Source organism: Saimiri boliviensis, chromosome X (assembly GCF_048565385.1).
Source record: "Saimiri boliviensis isolate mSaiBol1 chromosome X, mSaiBol1.pri, whole genome shotgun sequence".
Classification (NCBI taxonomy): domain Eukaryota; kingdom Metazoa; phylum Chordata; class Mammalia; order Primates; family Cebidae; genus Saimiri; species Saimiri boliviensis.
In genome coordinates this window covers 6433753-6455060 of record NC_133470.1, presented here as the reverse complement: position 1 = coordinate 6455060, position 21308 = coordinate 6433753, and the positions used below count along the sequence as shown (strand labels likewise).

The 21308-nt window shown below is 43.2% G+C and overlaps 1 protein-coding gene across 3 annotated transcripts in view; it reads right to left on the bottom strand.

Moving 5' to 3' along the window:
• The window catches only part of TBL1X (transducin beta like 1 X-linked), a 247138-nt gene that overhangs the window by 58316 nt on the left and 167514 nt on the right, over positions 1 to 21308 (bottom strand). For 2 of the 3 annotated variants that reach the window (XM_074391739.1, XM_010336237.3), the window contains exons 3-5: positions 16187 to 16274; positions 6601 to 6745; positions 5963 to 6070 (exon numbers count right to left, since the gene is read on the bottom strand). In XM_074391739.1, the coding sequence (XP_074247840.1) occupies positions 5963 to 6070; positions 6601 to 6703 (211 nt within the window). In that variant the 5' untranslated portion in view covers positions 6704 to 6745; positions 16187 to 16274. The remainder of the gene's footprint in view (positions 1 to 5962; positions 6071 to 6600; positions 6746 to 16186; positions 16275 to 21308) is intronic. The other variant, XM_010336240.3, reaches the window with a different exon arrangement.

The window sequence follows — 21308 nt, the reverse complement described above, 5'->3', positions numbered from 1 at the left end:
GTTCAGAAGGCTAGCTGCAAATCCTCAAAGGAAGAATCAGACTTCATGAGTGTCCTGCAGATATATGCGCCAGGGCTAGTATCTTTTTACATACTTTCCAATATGCCTTGTGTGACAGGCAGAGGAGCTCTGTGACTCAACTCATTTCTATAAAACCACTCATAAACATGATGTGTCCTGCCTCTGTCTTAGATGGAAAAGAATGCACTGGTTTGTGATAAAGTGAAATCTACACTTATTACACAACCCAGCAACCCCACTCCTAGATATTTACCCAAGAGAAATGAAAATCTACGTTCACAAAAAAGATCTGTATGAAAATGTTTTTTTGTAGCTTTATGTTAGAATCACTAAAACCTGGAAAGAACCCAAATGTCCCTCCACAGGAGGATACATAAACAAATTGTTGAAACAGCATTCAAAATGGAATGCCACTTAGCTAAAGAAGGAATGGCTGGTGCACACAACGGCATGCATGAATCTCAAGTGCATGAGGTTGAGTGAAAGATGTCACACTCTCAGGGCTACACAATGTATGATGCCATCTCTATGTCATTCTTGCAAAGGCAAAACTCTAGGGACAGAACACAGTGGTGGTTGCCAGGGGCAGGGTGAGGGTGGAACAGGAGCTGAGTACAAAGGGACACAAGGCAATTTTGAGGGTGACAAAACTGTTCTGTGCGTTGATTATGCTCAAGATGGCTCCCCACTTTCCTTCCTTCTTTCCTCTTCAGCCAGTATCTTCTCCTTTAAAAAATATTTTTGGTTGGGTGGTGCGGTGGCTCATGCCTATAATCCTAGCATTTTACAAGGCCAAGGTGGGAAGATCTCTCGGACCCAGGAGTTTGAGACCAAGTTGGGCAACATAGTGAAACCCCGTTTCTACAAATAAAACAAAACAGAAAATAAGAAATTACCTGGGCATAATTTCTAGCAGCACAAGCCTGTAGTCCCAGTTGCTCGGGTGGCTGAGGTGGGAGGATCACTTGAGCCTGGGAGGTAGAGGCTGCAGTGAGTGCAGTGGTTGTGCCACCACACTCCAGCTTGGGCAACAGAGTGAGACCCTCAGCATAAGTGAGTCTCAAAAAATTTTTTAAAAAAGTTTTCATAGTACCTCCCTTCCCCCCACATCTATCACCCGATTATATTGCAGGCACAGTTCTTTCTCAGTTAAATTCAGTTTGAATTTGTGGTTCTGTTGCCCTGTATACCTCATACCATTTTGCAAGTTTCTGTGAATTATTTAATTTATGCTAAAAATGTGGGTATGGGAGAACATGTTTTCTTTAGTTTGAATTTGGGATGAAGTCCCAGAGGAAATAATATGTTTACAGGGACTCACTTGCCAAATTTTCTCTCTTTCCACACTTAGTGGAAAATGGACTTCCACTTCCCTTGCTGTGTTCAGAAATATGCGGGGGCAAACAACTCACGATTCCCCCAACATTTGGGGGAGCTGCTCACCACAGCAGGTGCTAGCTGTGCACATTTATAGGGGCTCGCTCCCTTGCTTCTCTCCTCCTGGAATGGTAACATGGGCTCATGGGAAAGGCACACGGCCATCATGTGCTTCTTAGAAATTGCCCAGATAGCACAAGTGACCAGGCAATGGATCTTGTAAGACAGAGGCCAGTGGACTCGTGTGTTGTATTAGTCCATTCTCATGCTGCTAATACAGACATACCCAAGACTGGGTAATTTATAAGAAAAAAAAAAAAAAAAAAAAAAGAGGCTTAATGGACTCACAGTTCCACATGGCTGCGGAAGCCTCACAATCATGGCAGAAAGTGAATGAGGAACAAAGTCATGTCTTACATGGTGGCAGGCAAGAAAGGGTGTGCAGGGGAACTCCCCTTTATAAAATCATCAGTTCTTGTGAGACTTATTCATTATCACAAGAACAGCATGGGAAAACCTGTTCCCATGATTCATGTACTTCCCACTGGGTCCCTCCTCATGATATGTGAGAATTATGGGAACTACAATTCAAGACGAAATTTGGGTGGGGACACAGCCAAACCATAGCACTCCATCAAAGCCAGACTGCCAAACTCATGCAAAAACCAACAAATCCATTTTGGCACTAGAGCCTGGTAATGCCAAAGTTCCCTACTACTTAACATTCTTGCTTCTAACCAGTTTCCTGTTTCAGACTGCCATGAGTCTGCTGTTGTGAGATGTCACCTGTGGGTAACATCTATTGAGTGTTTCTGATGGGCAAAGCCCTTGCTTTGGACAACTAACAAGGGCAACAATGGAAATCCACTAATCCATATAGGTAGGGAAATATATGTGGATTGCTAAAAACCAGATGACCTGACTTCTGCCTGTTGTGGGCAGAGGAACAAAACACGTCTGTTTTTGAGGTTCTTTCCCCAGTTTGAAGACGTGTGTATTGGATCCTTCTTCAATACCCTGCTTCCCTGCTATCTGAGGCCATCAGTGCTCCACTGAGGATTCCCTTTCTTGCAGCCTAATGAATCCTAACTGACACCGTGGATACTGGCAGAGGGGAGGAAGAGAGACATTGGTGAAGGAGATGAACAGATGGACAGGAACAGCATATTGTCTGCTGGGTCCAGGGCAGAGAAGCAAGGCTCAGGTCACAAGCTTGGCGACTCTGGAAAACTTGTCCGTCACTGCACCAGGAAGGTGGGGTTTCGCATTCTAAGTACACCTTCCAGGGAGCCAGCTGCACTGCAGGGAAACACCTACTCCTTTACTCACCTCCCCCCAACACCCGCTTCTTGCCACACACAGGTAAGGAGAAATGCCAGTTGCAGTAAGATCACTGGATCCAGGAACCCAGAATTTACTGACAACTTCTAGTGGAGAAAGCCAGACTGGAGGGAGTTGAGGTGAATCATCTTCTGAGATGCAGAACCTGTTTTTGATAAGTTTGGTAGGGTGCAGGAATGAGAGTGCAGGTGCTTGAGGAGGAAGCATGATCACGAAAATGTTTTCCTTTTTATTTACAGTAGAAGTGAGACAGTCATAGGCTGAGAAGGTGCTGTTTCTTGATGGGGGAATCAATGAATATTGACCTAACCAAAACTTTAGGACTTGAGACAAACATAGAAAACAGCCCAGAATGAACATTTCAACATTAAGCATTTCTTTGCTCCTTTCTTCCTTTGAATACAACCTTGTAGTGTGGTAGGGTGCTCCCAAAAGTTCCACAATGCACACAGCGATTTGAAGAAAGTGCAATAGTCTCTGTCTTGAACACCAACTCTGCCTAAGAAGTGTTATTATACTTCAGTGACACTGATGAATCCGGAATGGAGCTCACAGATGTTACACAAAGTTGACATTTGCCGAGGTCTAAGCATTGTTGTGCTCCGACTCTCTTTCTCAGCTGCCTGGTTACAGAAGCTTCATAAACAAACACTGAATAAGGAAGCCGACCTTTCTGGGGAGGGATGGGGGTTTCTGTGCTTATTTCAAGAAGCCAGCAAAGCTCATGCTCCATGGGCCTGGGGACCAGCCAGCAGCATGGCTCTGTCTCCAGGTTACGGAGCACGTGGTCCTTCACACCTGACAGCTCCAGTTTGGGACTTGTTTACACAAGAGCTGTGAGTCTCTTTGGCCTTCATCATGTCCTTGTGCAGAGGTGTTGCTAAATGGAAGAATCTCAAATTACATGCCACAAGTCGAAAGGGAAGCAGGGTTTGGTACATGTGATTTCCATTTGCAGGCACCTCTGGGAAGCTCTGAGCTCTGAGACAGGAGGCCACCTGGGCTCCTCAAAGAGCCGAGGCTGAAATATTAGCACAGTGGTTAGCATTTCCCTGATTTCCAGGGGCGAGGCAGTACACATTTTGTTTTGTATACCAATTATCTTTTTTTTTTTTTTTTTTTTGAGACGGAGTTTCACTCTTGTTACCCAGGCTGGAGTGCAATGGCACGATCTCGGCTCACCGCAACCTCCGCCTCCTGGGTTCAGGCAATTCTGCTGCCTCAGCCTCCTGAGTAGCTGGGATTACAGGCACGTGCCACCATGCCCAGCTAATGTTTTGTATTTTTAGTAGAGACGGGGTTTCACCCTGTTGACCAGGATGGTCTCGATCTCTTGACCTCGTGATCCACCCGCCTCGGCCTCCCAAAGTGCTGGGATTACAGGCTTGAGCCACCGTGCCCGGCATACCAATTATCTTATACTATGTTCTGGAAACGGCCAATCGAAGGCATATGATAAACATGCAGAAAGAATGTGTACTTCCCATGAATAACACTAGCTGGGAGTGCAAGGGACAGAGACCCAGGCTTGGACAGAGAAGGCACTTATTTACAATGGGCTAAGTGCCTGACATACTTGATCACATTTGCCTAGGCAAGGAAACCGAGGCTCAAATGAACAGGCCTCACTCAGACTCATTCAAGGATCAGAGCTCGAGCCATTCTGTGTGGCTCCAATGCCTGCATCCTACCCAACCAGGCCAGCTGTGAGAGAACCCACACCCAGAGGATCATAGACTGGTTTTCCCTCAAATTGAATACATGCATCTCTGGGAGGAGGGGGCCTAGGAACTGGGGTTTCCTTTTCAAATAATCAAGTTCCAGAATATATACAATCTGATGTTAAGGGAATGAAGCTTATAAAGACCCCAAAACCAACTGTTATGGGTTCAAGTGTGCCTCCTCCATTGCACCATCCTGAGGCGCAACAGTGTACCTTATATGCCGCTATTTGGAAACAGGGTCACTCCAGATGTGATTATTGCTGCATTCAAAAACAACAGCTAAAATCAGGTTGTCCTGGAGGAGGGTAAATTTCGAATCCTATCTGACTGTCTTAACCCGGGGGAAATATGAAGAAATGTGAACCCAGAGATGAGGGTGATGCACCTAGAAGCCAACGATTCCAAAGATTGCCAGCAAAGCCCCAGGAGCCAAGGCAGGGGCCCAGGAGAGACTCCCCCTCAGAAGGAACCAACCCATCCACACTTTCACCTTGGACTTCTGTCCCCAGGAATTAGGAGACAACATATTTCCTTTTAAGCCACCCCAGTTTGCGGTACGTCAGGTACAGCAGCCCTAGGAAACGAATCCACCCATGCTGTGTATTGCTTAGGAAAATGGCCACGTGCAGATAACACACAGTAAATCCACCAGGGTCATTATTATCAAGGAAGGCGGGAAGGCAAATCTGGGCGGGGTTTTCATTGCATCAGAGAGGTTTATTTCTTAAGTTAAATGGGTTAGTGGCTATCAGAACGTTTTTTTTCACCAATGTCATTTTGTAGGTCTTAAATTATGTATCTTCTAAGTTTTAAAATTAAAAAGAAGGTTTTCACTCTAGAAACCAAATTACTTGTTGGAGGGATCCCAGAAGCCCAGACCAAAGATAGGCCAAAACCCAAGCCCTGGGCTCCATGGCTTCCTCCTGCCACTTCCCTGCCAGCGGAGGAGGGCAGCTGCTCAGCTCAAGGTCTGTTTTGTTAACAAGGAACACATGTGATTGGCTGTTTACTTATTAACCAGAAAGTATTGTCTTAGTGGTAATCAATAATGCTGGAAGATGCTAGGATGACTCCTAAGTTGTCAAAAATTGCCTAGCGGCCCATTTGGAAGGCGTGGAGCAGGAGAAGCTGGGGAGCTGACTAAATTTCTGGAGGAAAATCAAAGAGGTTCAAACACACACTCCAGCTCATGCATGCCCTCGCCAAGGCGGAGGCCAGGAGCCCTGCATTGCTTCCGTCCTTTCCATGTTCGCCACAGCTGCTCTTGATTCCTGCCTGATTGATCTGCATAGAAGTGTCAAGGGAAGAAAGAACACATTCCCTCTTTCCACCCAGGAATGGCAGGGCTTCAGAACCTTCTCTTTTCCCCATCCACACTAAGAACCTTCTTAGCTCTACTTTTTCTTCTTCTACAGCCTGCTTTTGAATCAAGCATTGATCATTCCGCTCATAAGATGCTGAAGGTGAATTTCCTACCAACAGAAAACCGAGCGTCTTACCTGACTCCTGGAGATACCGATACACCAGGAAGTTCACCTCGTCACTGGTTATGCTCATCTTAGCCTCACCTCGCTGCGATGAGGTGCTGGCGGAGTGGGAGCCACCCTCTGTTCAAAAAGAGAAGAGAGTTTTGAAACACCGCTTCTATTTTTCTTTTTTGGAGATGAATAAAGAAAATAGTATCTATACTAATCATACGCGTGAAGGCAATTAACATCTGATTTGCGTTATATTTTCTAATTATGTGATTACATAAAAATTCCATAATTATAGATACAAAAAATATGCCCAGGTGAAATGTTTTTGAGAAAAAGAAGAGCTCGTCTATTTCCTAAGGCCAGGGAAGAGATAAGCAGAAACCACATGACTGGAGCCAGAAGCAAGAGGCAGCAGAGCACAACAACCAACAACAACCAACAACTGACTTCGCGTTCAGTAAAGCTGTGTGCATGCAGATCGGCAGCGCGCCCCATAGCTGGCAGAAATGGAATCCCAAAGCGCACTCAGGCAGATGCGGCTGGATACAACACTGAGCACTTTTCCGTATACATGGAGAGGTGACTGAGTACACCTGCGGCCATGTCAACACCCCCGAAGAGTGACCACACGGTCCTGGCCACATGAGGAACGGTGGTACCTCTCCCTCGCAAACGTTGAACGTGGTCCACGGGTGACTGCATGGCCCCTCTTCTTGCAGGGCGGGGGCAGCACCGCGAAGACGCGCCAGTGAGCTCGGTCATGCTACAAGTCACCTCGATGTTTCTGCAAGGCGGCTGGGGCTCCTGGTGGAAAGCCAGAACATGGAAGGCAGGGAGCACCTCTGTCATTTGTGTTTCACCACAGAACCCGCTGCATCCGTCTAAGACTTCTGGTGCCCAGAAGGCAGGCAGAAATCTGGGGAGGGAGGACGGGCAGTAAAACGTGTAGGGGCTTCTGTGTGAGACAGCCAAGACAGAGTCCGGTTTTCTTAGAAACCACCCGGTTAGACACAAGAGCAAACTAGCTCAAAAAAACAAGCAAGGAAAGAACCTCTGTTGTCCATGAACAAACCGGAATTCATAAACCAGTAAGCCGCTCACTCCAAAGAGCTGGGCACCCCCAGAAAGGCTGCAACTAATGTCAATGATGTCACCAACACTAAACATCTTTAAACTTTTTTTTTTTTTTTTTCTTTGGAGACAGGGTCTTGCTGTGTTGCTCAGGCTGGAGAGCAGTGGCATGACCTGGGATCACTGCAGCCTCCACCTCCCAGGCTCAAGCAATCCTCTCACCTCAGCCGCCCAAGTGGCTGTGACCAAAGGTGGGCACCACCACACTCAGCTATTTTTTTGGTACTTTTTGTAGAGACAAGGTTTTGCTCTTACCCAGGCTGGTGTCGAGCTTTTGAGCTCAAGCAATCCAACTGCCTCAGACTTCCAAAGTGCTGGGATTACAGGTGTGAGCCACCACTCTCGGCCAGCACTAAACATCTTTAGGCTGCGTGGGAACTGTCTTCCATGTCTATATCATACATTTTAAAGTATCTTTACGGGCAGCAAAACTTTTATTGTTGAATGAGGATTAGTTTTTGTTTGTTTAGGGGAAAAAAGTACGAAGTGTATGTTCAAGTTGGATGATATTTTACATTTAATGGGAAGATTAAAAGTAATGGTTTTTGCCAGGGACATACCTCACCCCACAAAGTCCTGCCCTGCTGTACTCCCAACACTTGAGTATGGGCAAAGTCTGTCATCTGCTTCCAGAGTATGTCAAGGAGAGATGGGGCGCCACTCTCTAGGTTAGGCTACATTATATGGCAAGGTTGACCACATTTCTCTCCCACGATTAATAACACCGCACGCATTGCGTGATCTGTCCAGGCAATGGCAGGAAGCCTTGTAGGGAGCTGAGGGTCTCAGTCCTCCAGCCCCAGGAACTGAATTCTACCAACAACCTGTACTTGGAAGAAAATCCCTGAGTTTAAAGCAGAGTGCAGCCTGGCCGACACCTGGACCAAGCCTTGTGGGACGCTGGCACTGGCCTCAGCTGTGCTGTGCCTGGACCCCTGACCCGCAGCAACGGTGAGAGAATGTGTCGTTTCAAGCTGGCAAACGTGTGGTCGTCTGTAACACAGCAAGAGATAATTAAGGCAGCTGCCCTGGCATCATTCCACCTCTCACTTCACACTCTTAATAGACTTTGTTTTATAATTGCCAGAACTTTTTCATTCAAAAATTCTTACCTTCTTTGCTTAATTTGGTGGCATTTCTGTACTTTTGCACATACTGCAATGAAAATGTGACAGTCAAAATGCAAGTCTGTCTTAGGATTTGTACTTGAACTCTGGAGAGTTCCCTCAAAAGATAACATACAGAAGAAAATATCGGAGATGAAATAAGCTATGAAATCACAGCATGACCTAATGACAAATTAAATATTATTTAAGGAGAAGAAAGAAAACAACAACAAAACTCTATCTAAAGAATATCACAGCTCTGGGCAGGCTTTTGGTGATGCTGAGTGCTGCAGTGACTGTGACAACATCACGCCAATAGCAAATGTATAGAGTTTTGGGTTCTCTCTACATCCTGCACAGCTGAAATCTCTGCTTTTATATCATTAACTTCTGGTGACTGAACAATGGAAAGCTGGTTGCTATGAAGGGTTACTCGGAGGAGCAAAAAGAATGGACTGAAAAATGGCTTGGGCCGGGCACAGTGGTGCACATCTATCATCCCAGCACTTTGAGAGGCCGAGGCAAGCAGATCACTTGAGCCCAGGAGATTGAGACCTGCTTGCAAAACACGGCAAAACTCTGTCTCTACAAAAACCAAACCAAACCAAAACAAAAAAAATGAAAAGACTAGCCGAGTGTGGTGGTGCATGCCTGTAGTCCTAGCTACTCAGGAGACTGAGGAGTGAAAATCACCTGAGCCTGGGAAGTTGAGGCTGCAGTGAGCCATTATCACGCCATTGCACTCCAGCCTGGCCAATAGAAGTGAGACCCTGTCTCCAAAAAAAAAAAAAAAAAAAAAGGCTTGCAACTACAAATCCCAATATAAACGTATTACAACATTTATTACCAAAATTCTCTAGGCTACATGTACATTTGTGAAAGATAGTAGATAAGGAATTTTGAAATTATTTTTGAAGACTGTATGATAAAAATACAGGAAATAATTCTAACGAGCTTTGGCTAAGAAAGAAAATCACTGATATGGAGCATGAGCTGAAGTTGAGCAATTACATTTTCACAATTGCAGCTTTTTATTTTATTTTTTTCTGTGAGACAGTGAGTGTTTGAAAAATGGAAGTTTTAAAGTGTAAGACCTCTTAAAAAGGTAGGAAGAACAGAGCACTAGTTTCAGCCTCATTTAGCCCCGAGCATTTCTGGACAGGTTTAGGAACAGGGTAGCAGGGCTAGTGGGACCGGCATGAATCTGGAGTCCCGTGGAAAGGAAGAGAATCACAAAGGACGAGTCAGCCTGGGAGGCAGGGCACTGTGCCAGCTCCCAGGGAGGGCAGTTGGAAAGGACCAATCTTGGAGAGTGTCTCATCTCATCGCTGCATGTTACAGACGAGGAAACTGAGGCATAGAGGGGAAACTGTGTCTGGCAGGACCTGGCAAACACCCCAGCTTCCCAGCTGCCCTTTTTGTTTGTCACGCCTAGCTCCTTTCCTCTTTTACTCTAGAAAAAAATAAAAAAAATAAAAAGCCTGTCCCAGGCACAGCAGGATGTTCTGCAGCATCCCTGGACTCCCCCTACCCCCTTGCAGTGGTGACAACCAAAAATGCCTACACACGTTGCCAAATGTCCCACATTGCAAAACTGCAGCTGGCCAAGAACCATTGCTCTTTAGAGGAAAAACAAGCATTTTGTGTTTGACATGAACTCCATTTATAAAGTAAGGCAACTGGTGCAGGCTCAGACACCGCTTGGTGACCTGACTGAGCTACTAAAAATGACCGCTAAAAATGCACCAGCTGAGTGCAATGGCTCATGCCTGTAATCCCAGCACTCTAAGAGGCCAGCCAAGATGGGAGGATCAGTTGAGCTTGGGAGTTAAAGGCCAGCCTAGGCAACATAGGGAGATGCTGTCTCTACAAAAAGTAAAATAAAAATTAGCCAAGTATGGTGGCAAATGCCTGTGATCCCAGCTACTCGGGAGGCTCAGGCAAGAGCTTTTCTTGAGCCAGGAGGCTGAGGCTACAGTGAACCATGATTATGCCACTGCACTCCAGTGAGTGGAGTGAGATCTTAGGTGACAGAGTGGGATCTTGCCTCAAAAGAAGAGAAGATACCCTGATTTGTGGAGATGAAACACCTGTATACACAGCCTGGTTAACATTCCCCACCCCAGAGGTGTCTGTGATAAATACAGGTATGCATGCATGCGTTCATCTGGAACTACAGAGAATGAGCGCATACGCTCCTGAGGAGATGGGGATTATGGGCCGTTTTCAATTGTCCATTCCTCTATTTGCTTTATGCATCTTCCTTTCTTTCAACTAGAAAAACTTCTGCTTCAGCTCTGGCTTTCTGCTTTCTGACCATAGATTCATTGTCTTTAAATGTATACACTAAGTTAGGGTTCGAGGACTGGAATGCTTTCCCCAGTGCACTGTTAACTTTCCAAAGGGGTTTTGACTTCTAAGCAGCAGAGAAAACAAAACAAAAACTATCTGTGGCCTGCAATCGAGCCAGGATGTAATGTCATCTGGTAAGTAAGACTGACTGCTCCATCTCAAGTACATATTTTATTTTTTAAAGACTGATTTAATAATTGGATCAAACTTTTCTCCCTCCACACTTACTTAGCTAGCTTTTAAATGATTATTTTTCTTTTAAAACCTAATTCCATACAGGATTATAGAATCTACATACATATTCCTAGACTATTAGATACAAGCATGAGAATATTCTCTGAACGGACCCCTAACCCTAACAGCTGAATTTAATGTCCTCCAGCTCTGTGGGCTTCATCACACCAAAATCAAGAGAAACTGTCCATCAGCTGGATGTCTGGGTGTTGAGCTGCGCTTATCTCTAAGTGGCTCAGCTGAAGGTGGTGGCTGTTTTCATGGATTTTCTTCAGTTTTTTGACTCGAGTTACCTGGCCAGTAGTTCTCTGTGAGAACCACTGTTTCAGATAAACCTCACCACACACAAAGCTGGGAATAAAAATTCCTCCTCCTCTTGTTTCCAAAACCAGAACTAGATTTCACAGGAAGATGGTAACTTATGGATCCCCTACCCAAGGCTTTGTTTAATTTCTCACAAATAAATGTGCTGCTATGATAGTGGTATTCATAGGCTAGCAGACCTCTCAAGCAGAGAGGGCCATGGCAAACCACATTTCTGGCTTGAGTGATGGGACACTGGTGTGCTGTTCCTGTCTGCGCGACACTTCCTAAAGCCAGTCCACAAGCACCTGCCTTCGTGGAAGAGGAGGGACGTTTTGGAAGAAAGAAGTTAAATTCTTGACTAATGGAGACAAGACCCACGATTCTGGAAGAAGTCAGAGAAAGAGGAGAAAAGCGCAGGAGCTCTGTGTGTGCGTGCTGGGGGAGGGCCTGCTCTATGAAAATAGTTTTTGACTTTTCAGGATGTGTCGCATGCACCCCTCAGCCCAAGGCGTAAGGACTGCCCTCTGCACCAAGGTTCAAAGTGAAGTGCCATCAACGGCTATGTATTCTGTGGGGAGAAGTCTGCCTTTGTCTTCTGTGCCAAGAAAATTTTTGTGGGCAAATAACATGGAGCTTGGAATGTTCATGATTTACTACAATTACTACTTTTTATTGCAACTATTACTTCTTATGACAGTTATGACTTTATTACAATAAAGTCAGGGTCAATCAGGGCGAGAGTCCCCATCCCTATAGGCTTATTGGCTAGAAATAAGTTAGATCACGTCCTGAGACCCACAGAGAACAGGAAAAGATGTGGGAGTCAGAGTCTTTGGCCAAGCGCCAGACACCCTGACTTCTAGGGGGAGCTCCACCACCTTCCAGCCCTGGGATTGTGGGTCAGTTACGTGGCTGTTTCCTCATCTCTAAACTGAGTATAAAATTGTCCTTATGTCAAGGGGAGAGTGTAAGGAGTCAATGCTTTTATGGAGAGCCCGATGCACAGAAAATATCCAGTATGTGGGAGCTGGTATCTTACTCAGCCCCTCTAGCCATTTCCCAAGAGTGACCTGAAAGGTCAGTAGCAGAGGATCAGGGAAACACACCTGCCTCATCCACGACCACTCAGGGCTTGACTTGTTGTCCTGGCTCATCAGCAATGTCAAGCGGGCAAGGTGGCACACATAAAGCCCCCCCAAAAAAGAACTACCACCAGAGGTCTGTGTTTGGGCATTCTTTTCTAGTATGTACAGCTGGAAACACAACTCGCATTCTAACACCTAACTGGTTTCCCGAACAGCGTCCGTTTCCAGCCTCTGAGTTCTGAGAACTCCTGTGGATGTTTTCCAACTTCTACAGTTCTAAAATAAAGGAGAGTTTTGGCAGCACTCACAGCTCCTCCTTGGCCCCAAACAGGAGGGGGGAGGAGAGGGGAGTCTTAATTAGAGCAACTGTGTTTATTTTCTTGCCTGACCCAGCTTTGATTAAAGACACCTTCAATTAGGTTGATTTGAGGTGCTTGGAGTTGTGACTGCACAAAAAGGAAATAACCACCTTCCACTTCGGGTTAAAGCCACAACATTCTCTCACTGTGCTGCTTAAAGAAGGCAAAGAAGAAATTAGCATGGGCTGATGACATTTCTGAAGTTTCTCTGCAAAAGATAAGTAATTCAATATAAGCGATAATTTGGGGTTTAGAGCTGTCAAGAAACTGAAGGGGAAATTATTTATAGTCTTTCTTTTTTTTAAGCCTGGGTTTCAAGGTGACAAAAAGTCCTATTAATTCATAGTTCCCTTCACAAAACAGTTCAGAATTCAGTCCCAGGAGAAACGGCTGTTTAAGACTTTCATTTCATTGAGTATGTAGTGGGAGCATTCAATATGCCATCATTCTCTGGGAGAACACTGGCCCCAAACAACAAAATCTTAATTGCTGTTTTAATTATCTTAAAAAGTAGAATCACATGGGGCCTGCTGGAGAGCTGGTGCTGGTAGTTAAGGACAGAAAGGGCAAGTTTGTTTCTTGCCAAGAGGCCAGCAGTGTTCTGAAACAGTGAAGGAAGCACACACTGATGAAGGGGGCGTGTACTGTAGGAAGGGCAACACAGGGAGCTCCTCTGACATCATTGGAGAAGGTTTATCTTTCAGCCATTTGCCCTATTATGTAAAGATCTTTAAGATCTTCAAAAGCAGCCCTCTGTTTCTGAAGGGACCTGAGAAAGTGAGAGTCATTTCTGTTGTTAGGCTGTTGGCGTCTGTGCCAGAAGAATCCATTGCTTGAAGGTATGGTCTGGACAAGGCTCAGGTCTTTGGGGCTCATCTCCATGCAGACTGAACCAAGCCAGGGCCAGTGGGAGATCTGCTTGAACTGACCTCAGCCTCTAAAGGGCACTTCTTTCTCCGAGTTGCTTCACGGAAATGAGCAAACTCTGCCCACTTGAAGGCAGCAGCTCTTGTTTTTTCTCTGCTCAGACATAAACTGAGTTTATTTTCATTTCACAATCAGCAGCCAGCTTAAGACAAAATTTTTAAATGAATGTATGAAGTTTACATATAAATCCTAATACATCTTTCCTAACATCTGCCTGGGGAGCAGCTTATTTAGGAGCTGACACAGGCTTGTTTTCCTACTTTGCATGTCTTTTCATCCTATGTAATGGTAAAGAAGCCAATGTGTGCTTCTTGAAACAATTTCATTGTCCAGTGACAGCACGATGAAATAAATTGCAGTGAACACATACGGGAACTATCAGGCCGCCATGAAGATGATTTTGGAAAGCAACACATGGCATGTGTTGTATGCTAGCTAGGTATCAGCCATGAGGGCTATGTGCTCAATACAATCGATCTCACCAGTCATAACTCCCAGAGAGAAATATGACCATTACTCTTATTATTACCTTTTCATAGGCTTAACAAATAAAGGCTTAGGGAAGATAACCAACTTAAATCCCAGTGAAGCCAGAATTTAAAGTTACGTTGCTTGACATTAAAGCTGTGCTCTCCCACTGCAAGTTAAAAATTTCAAAGCTAAGTTAATGGAAAGATGTTTATGAGGCGTCCCAAACTGGGTGGCAGGGGATGACAACAAACACAAAAGACCACCAGGGTTATAGTGTGATCCAAACTGTAGGAAAATACATACAGAGGAAAAGTTTAGAGAGAAACGCATGAAAATATTTTCCGTTGCTTGCTTGCTTTCATGTACTTCTCTCCATTTACCCAGGATCAGATACATAATATAAAGCCAAACACAGTTACCTCATGCACAGGAGAAATTCGATGTGTGCTGGATTCAGTTAAATTGAAACTTATGTTCCCCAAGTACTGAAATAATACCCACTCAAAACACTGATGAGAGAGAGATCCCCCTCCCATCTTCCCTCTGACATTTAGAATATAGTTCAATGGCATTTCAAAAAAATATTGACTGATATAATGGCCACTTTGGAAAAATTCAGTTCCTCAAAATGTTCAACAGAGGTACCATATGACCCACTCCTAAGTAAATGCCACAGAGAAATGAAACATATGTTCACACAAAAACTTGTATATGTGTGTTCATGACATCATTTTTTGTAACAGCCAAAAGGGAAATACAACCCAATTTCCATCAACTGATGCATGGATCAAACATGTTCTATCCATGGTCTATCCACACAATGGAATATTATTCTGACATAAAAAGAAATGATTCATGCCATAATGCACATGAACCTTGAAAACATTATATTGAGGGAAAGAGCCAGTCAGAAAATTCAAATTCACTAATACATTACAAATTTTGTTTTCATTAACAGACTATACCTTTCAAATATTTAAGTGAAGTAATATTAAAATACTTATACATGTTTAACTTGTTAAAACAATCTACATATGCATATGTCTGGTTTTACACAAAAGTACTTCAAACAGTAGGCTGTTTAATGAAATTTAAGTCTATCATTTTGGTTCTAGTTGGTTCCCTTAAAACAGTAAATAAAAAAGCTTCCTCAAAATTCCATCTTTATGCTTTAAAACTGCTCAAGTTCTATAGGGCTTTTCTTTAAAACTAAAAAGGCATTAGAGAAAGAGACAGAAAATTAAGTAACAGTTAAGTAAAATGAAACTAAAATCCCATGTACCAAAAGGTAGTAAGATAACTTGGGGGCACAGGTCTGTTTCAGTTTGGGCTATGGGTTTCTCAACTCTTCACACCTGTGCACATACAACTGTTTGGTTTGCTGGTCAGGAAACCTTAGCATCTCACCAGATTTACACAGTAATCTCCATGATCTTCTAATAAATTTCAAAGTTAACTAGCAAATCAATTTGGAGAGAGACACAAATCATATTAAGAAACTAATAAAGCATAGAATTAAGACATAGGAGCCAAATAAAATCTATACGCATGTGCCCAATTATAATTAAGTTGTCTGCATAATTATACTTCATAATGTTGACAAGAGAGGTTGATTTTAGAAGGTGTCATCCTCACCTGGTAAGACCCAGAAAAACTTGTTACAGCTCATTCAGGATCCAAAATTCTCAGAAGGCAGGCCAGGCGCCGTGGCTCACACCTGTAATCCCAGCACTTTGGGAGGCCAAGGTGGGCGGATCACTTGAGCTCAGTTCGAGACCAGTCTGGCCACAATGGTGAAACCCTGTCCCTACTAAAAATATTTTAAATATTAACCAGCCATGGTGGTGGGCACCTGTAATCCCAGCTACTTGAGAGCCTGAGGCAGGAGAATCACTTGAGCCCAGGAGGTGGGGGTTGCAGTGAGCCGAGATCGCACCACTGCACCCACTCCAACCTGGGCAACAGAGTGAAGAGTCTCAAAAAACAAAAAAACACCAAAAAAAAAAAAAAAAAAAAAACAAAACAAAAAACAAACAACACCAAAATTCTCAGAAGGCATAGTCAATTCCTCAATTGTAATTGACTATGCTGCTCATAATGATTGAATGGTGGCCAGTCTACTACCTTCAACCTTTAGCAAGGAGAAAGACCTGCCACTCTGCCTGAAAATATCATTTAAAACAGAAGGGGTTCTGTTTGGCAAAATGCAGTTCTGCTCCTCAGATGGGTTTCGGGTACAAGGACAAGGATCCAATGGCACGCTGGGCTGCTTACCTTATGCTGATTTCATGTGTGGACCTGTGGACCAGCAGGCTTCCCAGCATCCGGTCACAGAAAGAGCGAGGTGTCTGTGGGCACCAGCCTAGGGAGAAAGGTTTAAATAAAAGACTTTAAAAAATCACTGGGATGTGTTTACCTCTCACCCCTCCGGTTCCTTTATGTTTTTTCTTCATCCTAACTCAAACTTAACACATTTTATTGGTTCTTAATTTCTGTCTTAGTTCATAGCAGAGATTGTAGGGTTTTGTTTGCAAAGTGAAAAAAGGAGAAATTAAAAATGGCCAGTCAGGCATTATTGTGCATGTAGAAGTTCTGAAATAAGAGTCTGAAAATAGATAAAATTAATATTAATTAGCTCAGCTATTGCTACTGCTATTACTTAATGATAATTTAAAGATTTAAATTAATTTTACATTAAATTAAATTTAAAGATAAATAAAGGTTCCCTTGAAATATCATTGTTTTTGAAACAGGGCCTTATGCAGCTGATACATGAACCTGTGCACACCCTTGGGAGAAGACAACATGCTTTAGAGAAACATTCCCCATCGCCTGGGCTAGCTTTCCAATAACTCTGGCAGCCACGTCTGTGTGCATACACCCAGTCTCGTGTGCTTAGAAAAACACAGAAATGGGGCAGAATCCTGTCTCCTTTGGCTCCCCTAAAATCAAGAAAACCAAGGGCACCTAATGACGTCTCAACTTTTCATTTACTCTTTGCAGACATTCCTGTTTCACAAGGGTTCCATTTGTACTGATTTATGAGGAAGACAGGTTTAAAGCTCATAAAATGGTAATCCTTTATATCAAAAATTGTTTTTATTTTTCAGTCCCTATAAATACAGCCAACCATTTACCTAATGATACTTAGCTTATAAAATTTCTTTGGTTGTGAATGACTCCAGCTTCCTAGAGAGTATCAATTATCCTCTTCCATCTACAAGTTCAAGAACTAAGGAAATTAAATGCCCACAATTTTCTCTAAATTCTTATTTAATAGTCTTAAGTGATAATAAAAAGGTACCGGGCCGGGCACGGTGGCTCACGCCTGTAATCCCAGCACTTTGGGAGGCCAAGGTGGGTGGATCATGAGGGCAAGAGATCAAGACCATCCTGGTCAACATGGTGAAACCCCGTCTCTACTAAAAATACAAAAAATCAGCTGGGCATGGTGACTCGTGCCTGTAATCCCAGCTACTCAGGAGGCTGAGGCAGGAGAATTGCCTGAACCCAGGAGGCGGAGGTTGCGGTGAGCCAAGATTGCGCCATTGCACTCCAGCCTGGGTAACAAAAGCGAAACTCCGTCTCAAAAAATAAAATAAAATAAAATAAAAAGGTACCAGGATTAATATAATTGAAGTCCACAAGCGAAGCTATGAGTGAAGGTGTTTCTTATTAGGGAGTTTATATAGAAACTCAAGTGTTTTAAGGAAATTCAAGTAAATAAATTATTCCCACTGAGTCATGCTCATAGTTATGTTGCTTAAAGGAAGGAGATTACAAAATTCTACAGGCAGGTTCACAGGCCCCTAAATTGTATTACAGTACATTGAAAACAAAAACCATAAGGATATTCAAGATCAAAATAATAACCAGGGCAGTTTGTAAAAAAATCTACCACTGAAGTAAAATAATGAGAGTGAAACTAAATTCATCTGTAACTCTGAATAGAAATGAAAGGGGAGCAGGGAAGCAGGCACAAAGGAATCCTGATTTTGCTTATGAAATATACTTTTAATTATGAAAAAAAATGCAGTGGAGATGAAACAGGACACTACTCCTTACAGTGAGCTGGAGAGCCCAAATTACTGTTTTCAGGATTGGGTTATAAATTACCAGGGGAAAAAAATAGCCTTATGATGAAATTGCTAAATATCATACAGTATCAAAATATGAGCAGATGTCACCACAATAAGTTCCAAATTGCCTGTAAATTAAAACATTAAAACCCACAATAATTCAATAAGTAATTAATATACAAACAGCTCTTATTACAAGCTGTTCAGAAGAAAGCTTGCAATCAAATTCCTATTCTTTGGTCCAAAACAGATGGTAACCCACAAATGAGAGTCTTGAAATTTGAGATTATCTCTTATATATGTTGTTAAATTCAATAAGTATAATTAACTTATCATCTGTGTGTGATCAGCACAAAAATAGGAATTATGACTGGTTAATAACATTCTTCTGCTTATGCAACATGTCAAAAATAATTAGTTGATTGCTAGAAACAATAAATTTAAATGAGAAATCAGACCTTCCAACACCTGGTCATTACTGATTTTCCCATTATCAGTACACAAATAGAACCACAATAAACAGCCCTGGAAAGAAAGTTTACATATTGCCAAATATTTGTGTGAAATGCAAACGATTTTAACAAATGCCATATGCTCTTTGTTTTTACAGCTAAATAAATGCTGATATGTGACAAATATAAAAGGGATTCTAATTTTCTGGTAGTCCTCTGCTCTTGGCGTGATGTGCCATGCATGTATAGTGACAGTCCCTTCACATTGAACGTGGAGAGGTTTTGAAGGGGCTCTCTAAACTGATACAACACAGCATGGACCTGCTTCTCCATAGACAGTAGGTTAGAATAGAGCTTGTGATGCTACATACATTTCTTCAAGAAACAGAATTCAAACACTGCAATCAAATAAAATGCAAGATAATTTAGAAACTGCAAATCCACCAGCTCTGCTCCTCCCCAAAACACTTCTCTTTTTCTTTCAGTTGCACAAGCACACCTCATTTAGAGACTCCAGGTGTTCCACTACTAGGTTCTTGCCAATGGTAGGTGAGGAGAGCTGGGAAAGGATGTGCACAACTTGTGGTCATGGGGTTGTCTGAGAGCCCATCTGACCCTTAGCAAGGCAGGATCATAACGCTAAAGGAACCTTGATCCCCTGATGCTCTTGGGGATTTGACACCTACCTTCCGGGACTACTGCCTGCCTTTGTCTCAAATTGCTGTATTTTGATGTTTAGCCTATTCCCTAAGTAGAATACAGAATACCTGGGCGATGATAACCATTTTCCTCATGGTATCCTGTGTTTCCTTCCATCACATCATCCATAACATGCATTACAGCTTTCCTACCTGAACAGGAGGCAGAGTCCTGTCTTCTTCGAGTTCATTTCTACAGTCCAGGCTTGACAGGTAACATATACTTCATAAACGTTAGCTTAATAAATGAATGATGTACCATACATAACCAATCAAAACATTATAGTAGCTCATCACACACATGAATATAGATTTCGGAACTTTGGAAGTCCTCTACACATTCATTTCTTCATGATGTCTGCCTTAATTCTATTGTGAAAAATCAGAAGAAAACGCAGCATTTTCACATGGATATTGGAATTCAGAAAAGTTTCTGTGGAATTACTTTTATTGGCATCTTTCAGGATGTTCTTGGGGGAAGCACGGAAATTTCAAGAGATAGTTTAAAAGAAAAGGACACAGAATGGTCTGTTATTGTTTTCCAATGCTATATCTCCAAGTGCAAGCACCAGTTATTCCACTGGAGTCTGCATTTATGAGTAGAAAGTCTTTGTATATTTCCTTGAACTGTTGCCTCACCAACAGTGTCATTTCAATGCTCAATGTGTCTGGAAATAGACCTAGGCTTATGTGAGCCAGTCACATACAGTTCATTTTCCACCTTTTAATTCTTCACACCACTATTGTTTCATAGAGCCGAAGGGTTACAAAGGTCCCGCCAAATGTTGTCCAAACTCAACAGCACCCTCAGCTAAGTTTCATCCTGTATGCAAATCAGCTGGTTTGTTCTCATTCAATTATAAATCCTGTACGTCATCCTTCAATTATGCTTTGTGAATTTCTCTGCAGATTTGTAAAACCACTGTAAGGGATTTTTAAATTGAATATAAGAAATAATGATCTAAAGCACTTGAGAGACTCTTCTTTTAAATACTATGTTTTCAAACAGAAAGGGCATTCCTCGAAAGCAGTCATTTTGAGAAATTGTATTCTTTTCCTTTCAGGAAAGAATTAGCAACTTTAAAGACTCCCCTTTTCATGGAGGCTTCAGAACCCATTCGTCTAAGAAAAACCAGAACATCAAATGTCAGGCCCAACATAGACATTCCCCTGGACCCTACATGGTTGTTTTGTTTATTTGTTTGTTTTGTTTTCAGTTGGGATAAAAACAACAACATAAAATTAACCATTTTATTATTTCTTTTAAAAAATTTATTTTTTAAAATAGAGACGGGGGTCTTGATATGTTGCCCAGGCTGGTCTCAAACGCCTGGCTTCAAGTGATGCTCGTGCCTCAGCCTCTCAAAGTGCTGGGATCATAGCCAATGAGTCTGGACAAATTAAAGTGTACAATTTAGTGGTATGTGCAGACATTAAGCAACCACCACCTATGTTAAGTTCCAAACCATTTTCAATCACCTGGAAAGGAATTCTGGTGCCCACTAAAGCAGTCACTCCCATTCCCTCTACCCCCAGGCCAGGCGACCACAGAATGCTTTCTGGCTCTATGAATCTCCCTATTTGGGGAACTAAATGAGATCATACAATTTGTGACCTCCCGCATCTGGCTTCTTTCACTGAGCATGTTTTCCTGATGCATCCATGTTGTAGCACGTCCCAGGGCTTCACACTATGCTACTGCGTGGGGCTGGACCACATTGTGCTTTTCCAGGCAGCAGCTGACAGGCACCTGGCTCTGGCCAACCATGCTGCTGTGAACATTCGTGTCCTTGGGGCATTTGGCTAGCAGTGGAATTGCCTGGCATAGTTCTGCCTTTATCCTTCTTTACCTGAGTCTCCTCCTCCCCAGGAATGAAAGGTGCACAGGACGGGTGGAGGGATGCCAAGCTGCAGTGAGCCAGGACCTGAAGAAAGGAGCAGATGGCCTAGGGCCAGCAGGCAGGGTGGCCAACAAAGGGGATGGTCGCACAAGGAGGAGCCTGGAGCCTGCCCATGTAAGAGCCATAGCCAGCAACGACTGCATGTCAGAGCCCTGCTTGGCCAGCACTGTCTGCTTGAAAAGCTCATGCTGTGTGCAGGGATGCACACGCTCACTCCCTGGCTGTCACTGCAGACTGGGCATTCCTCTACATAGGTCAAATCTCTA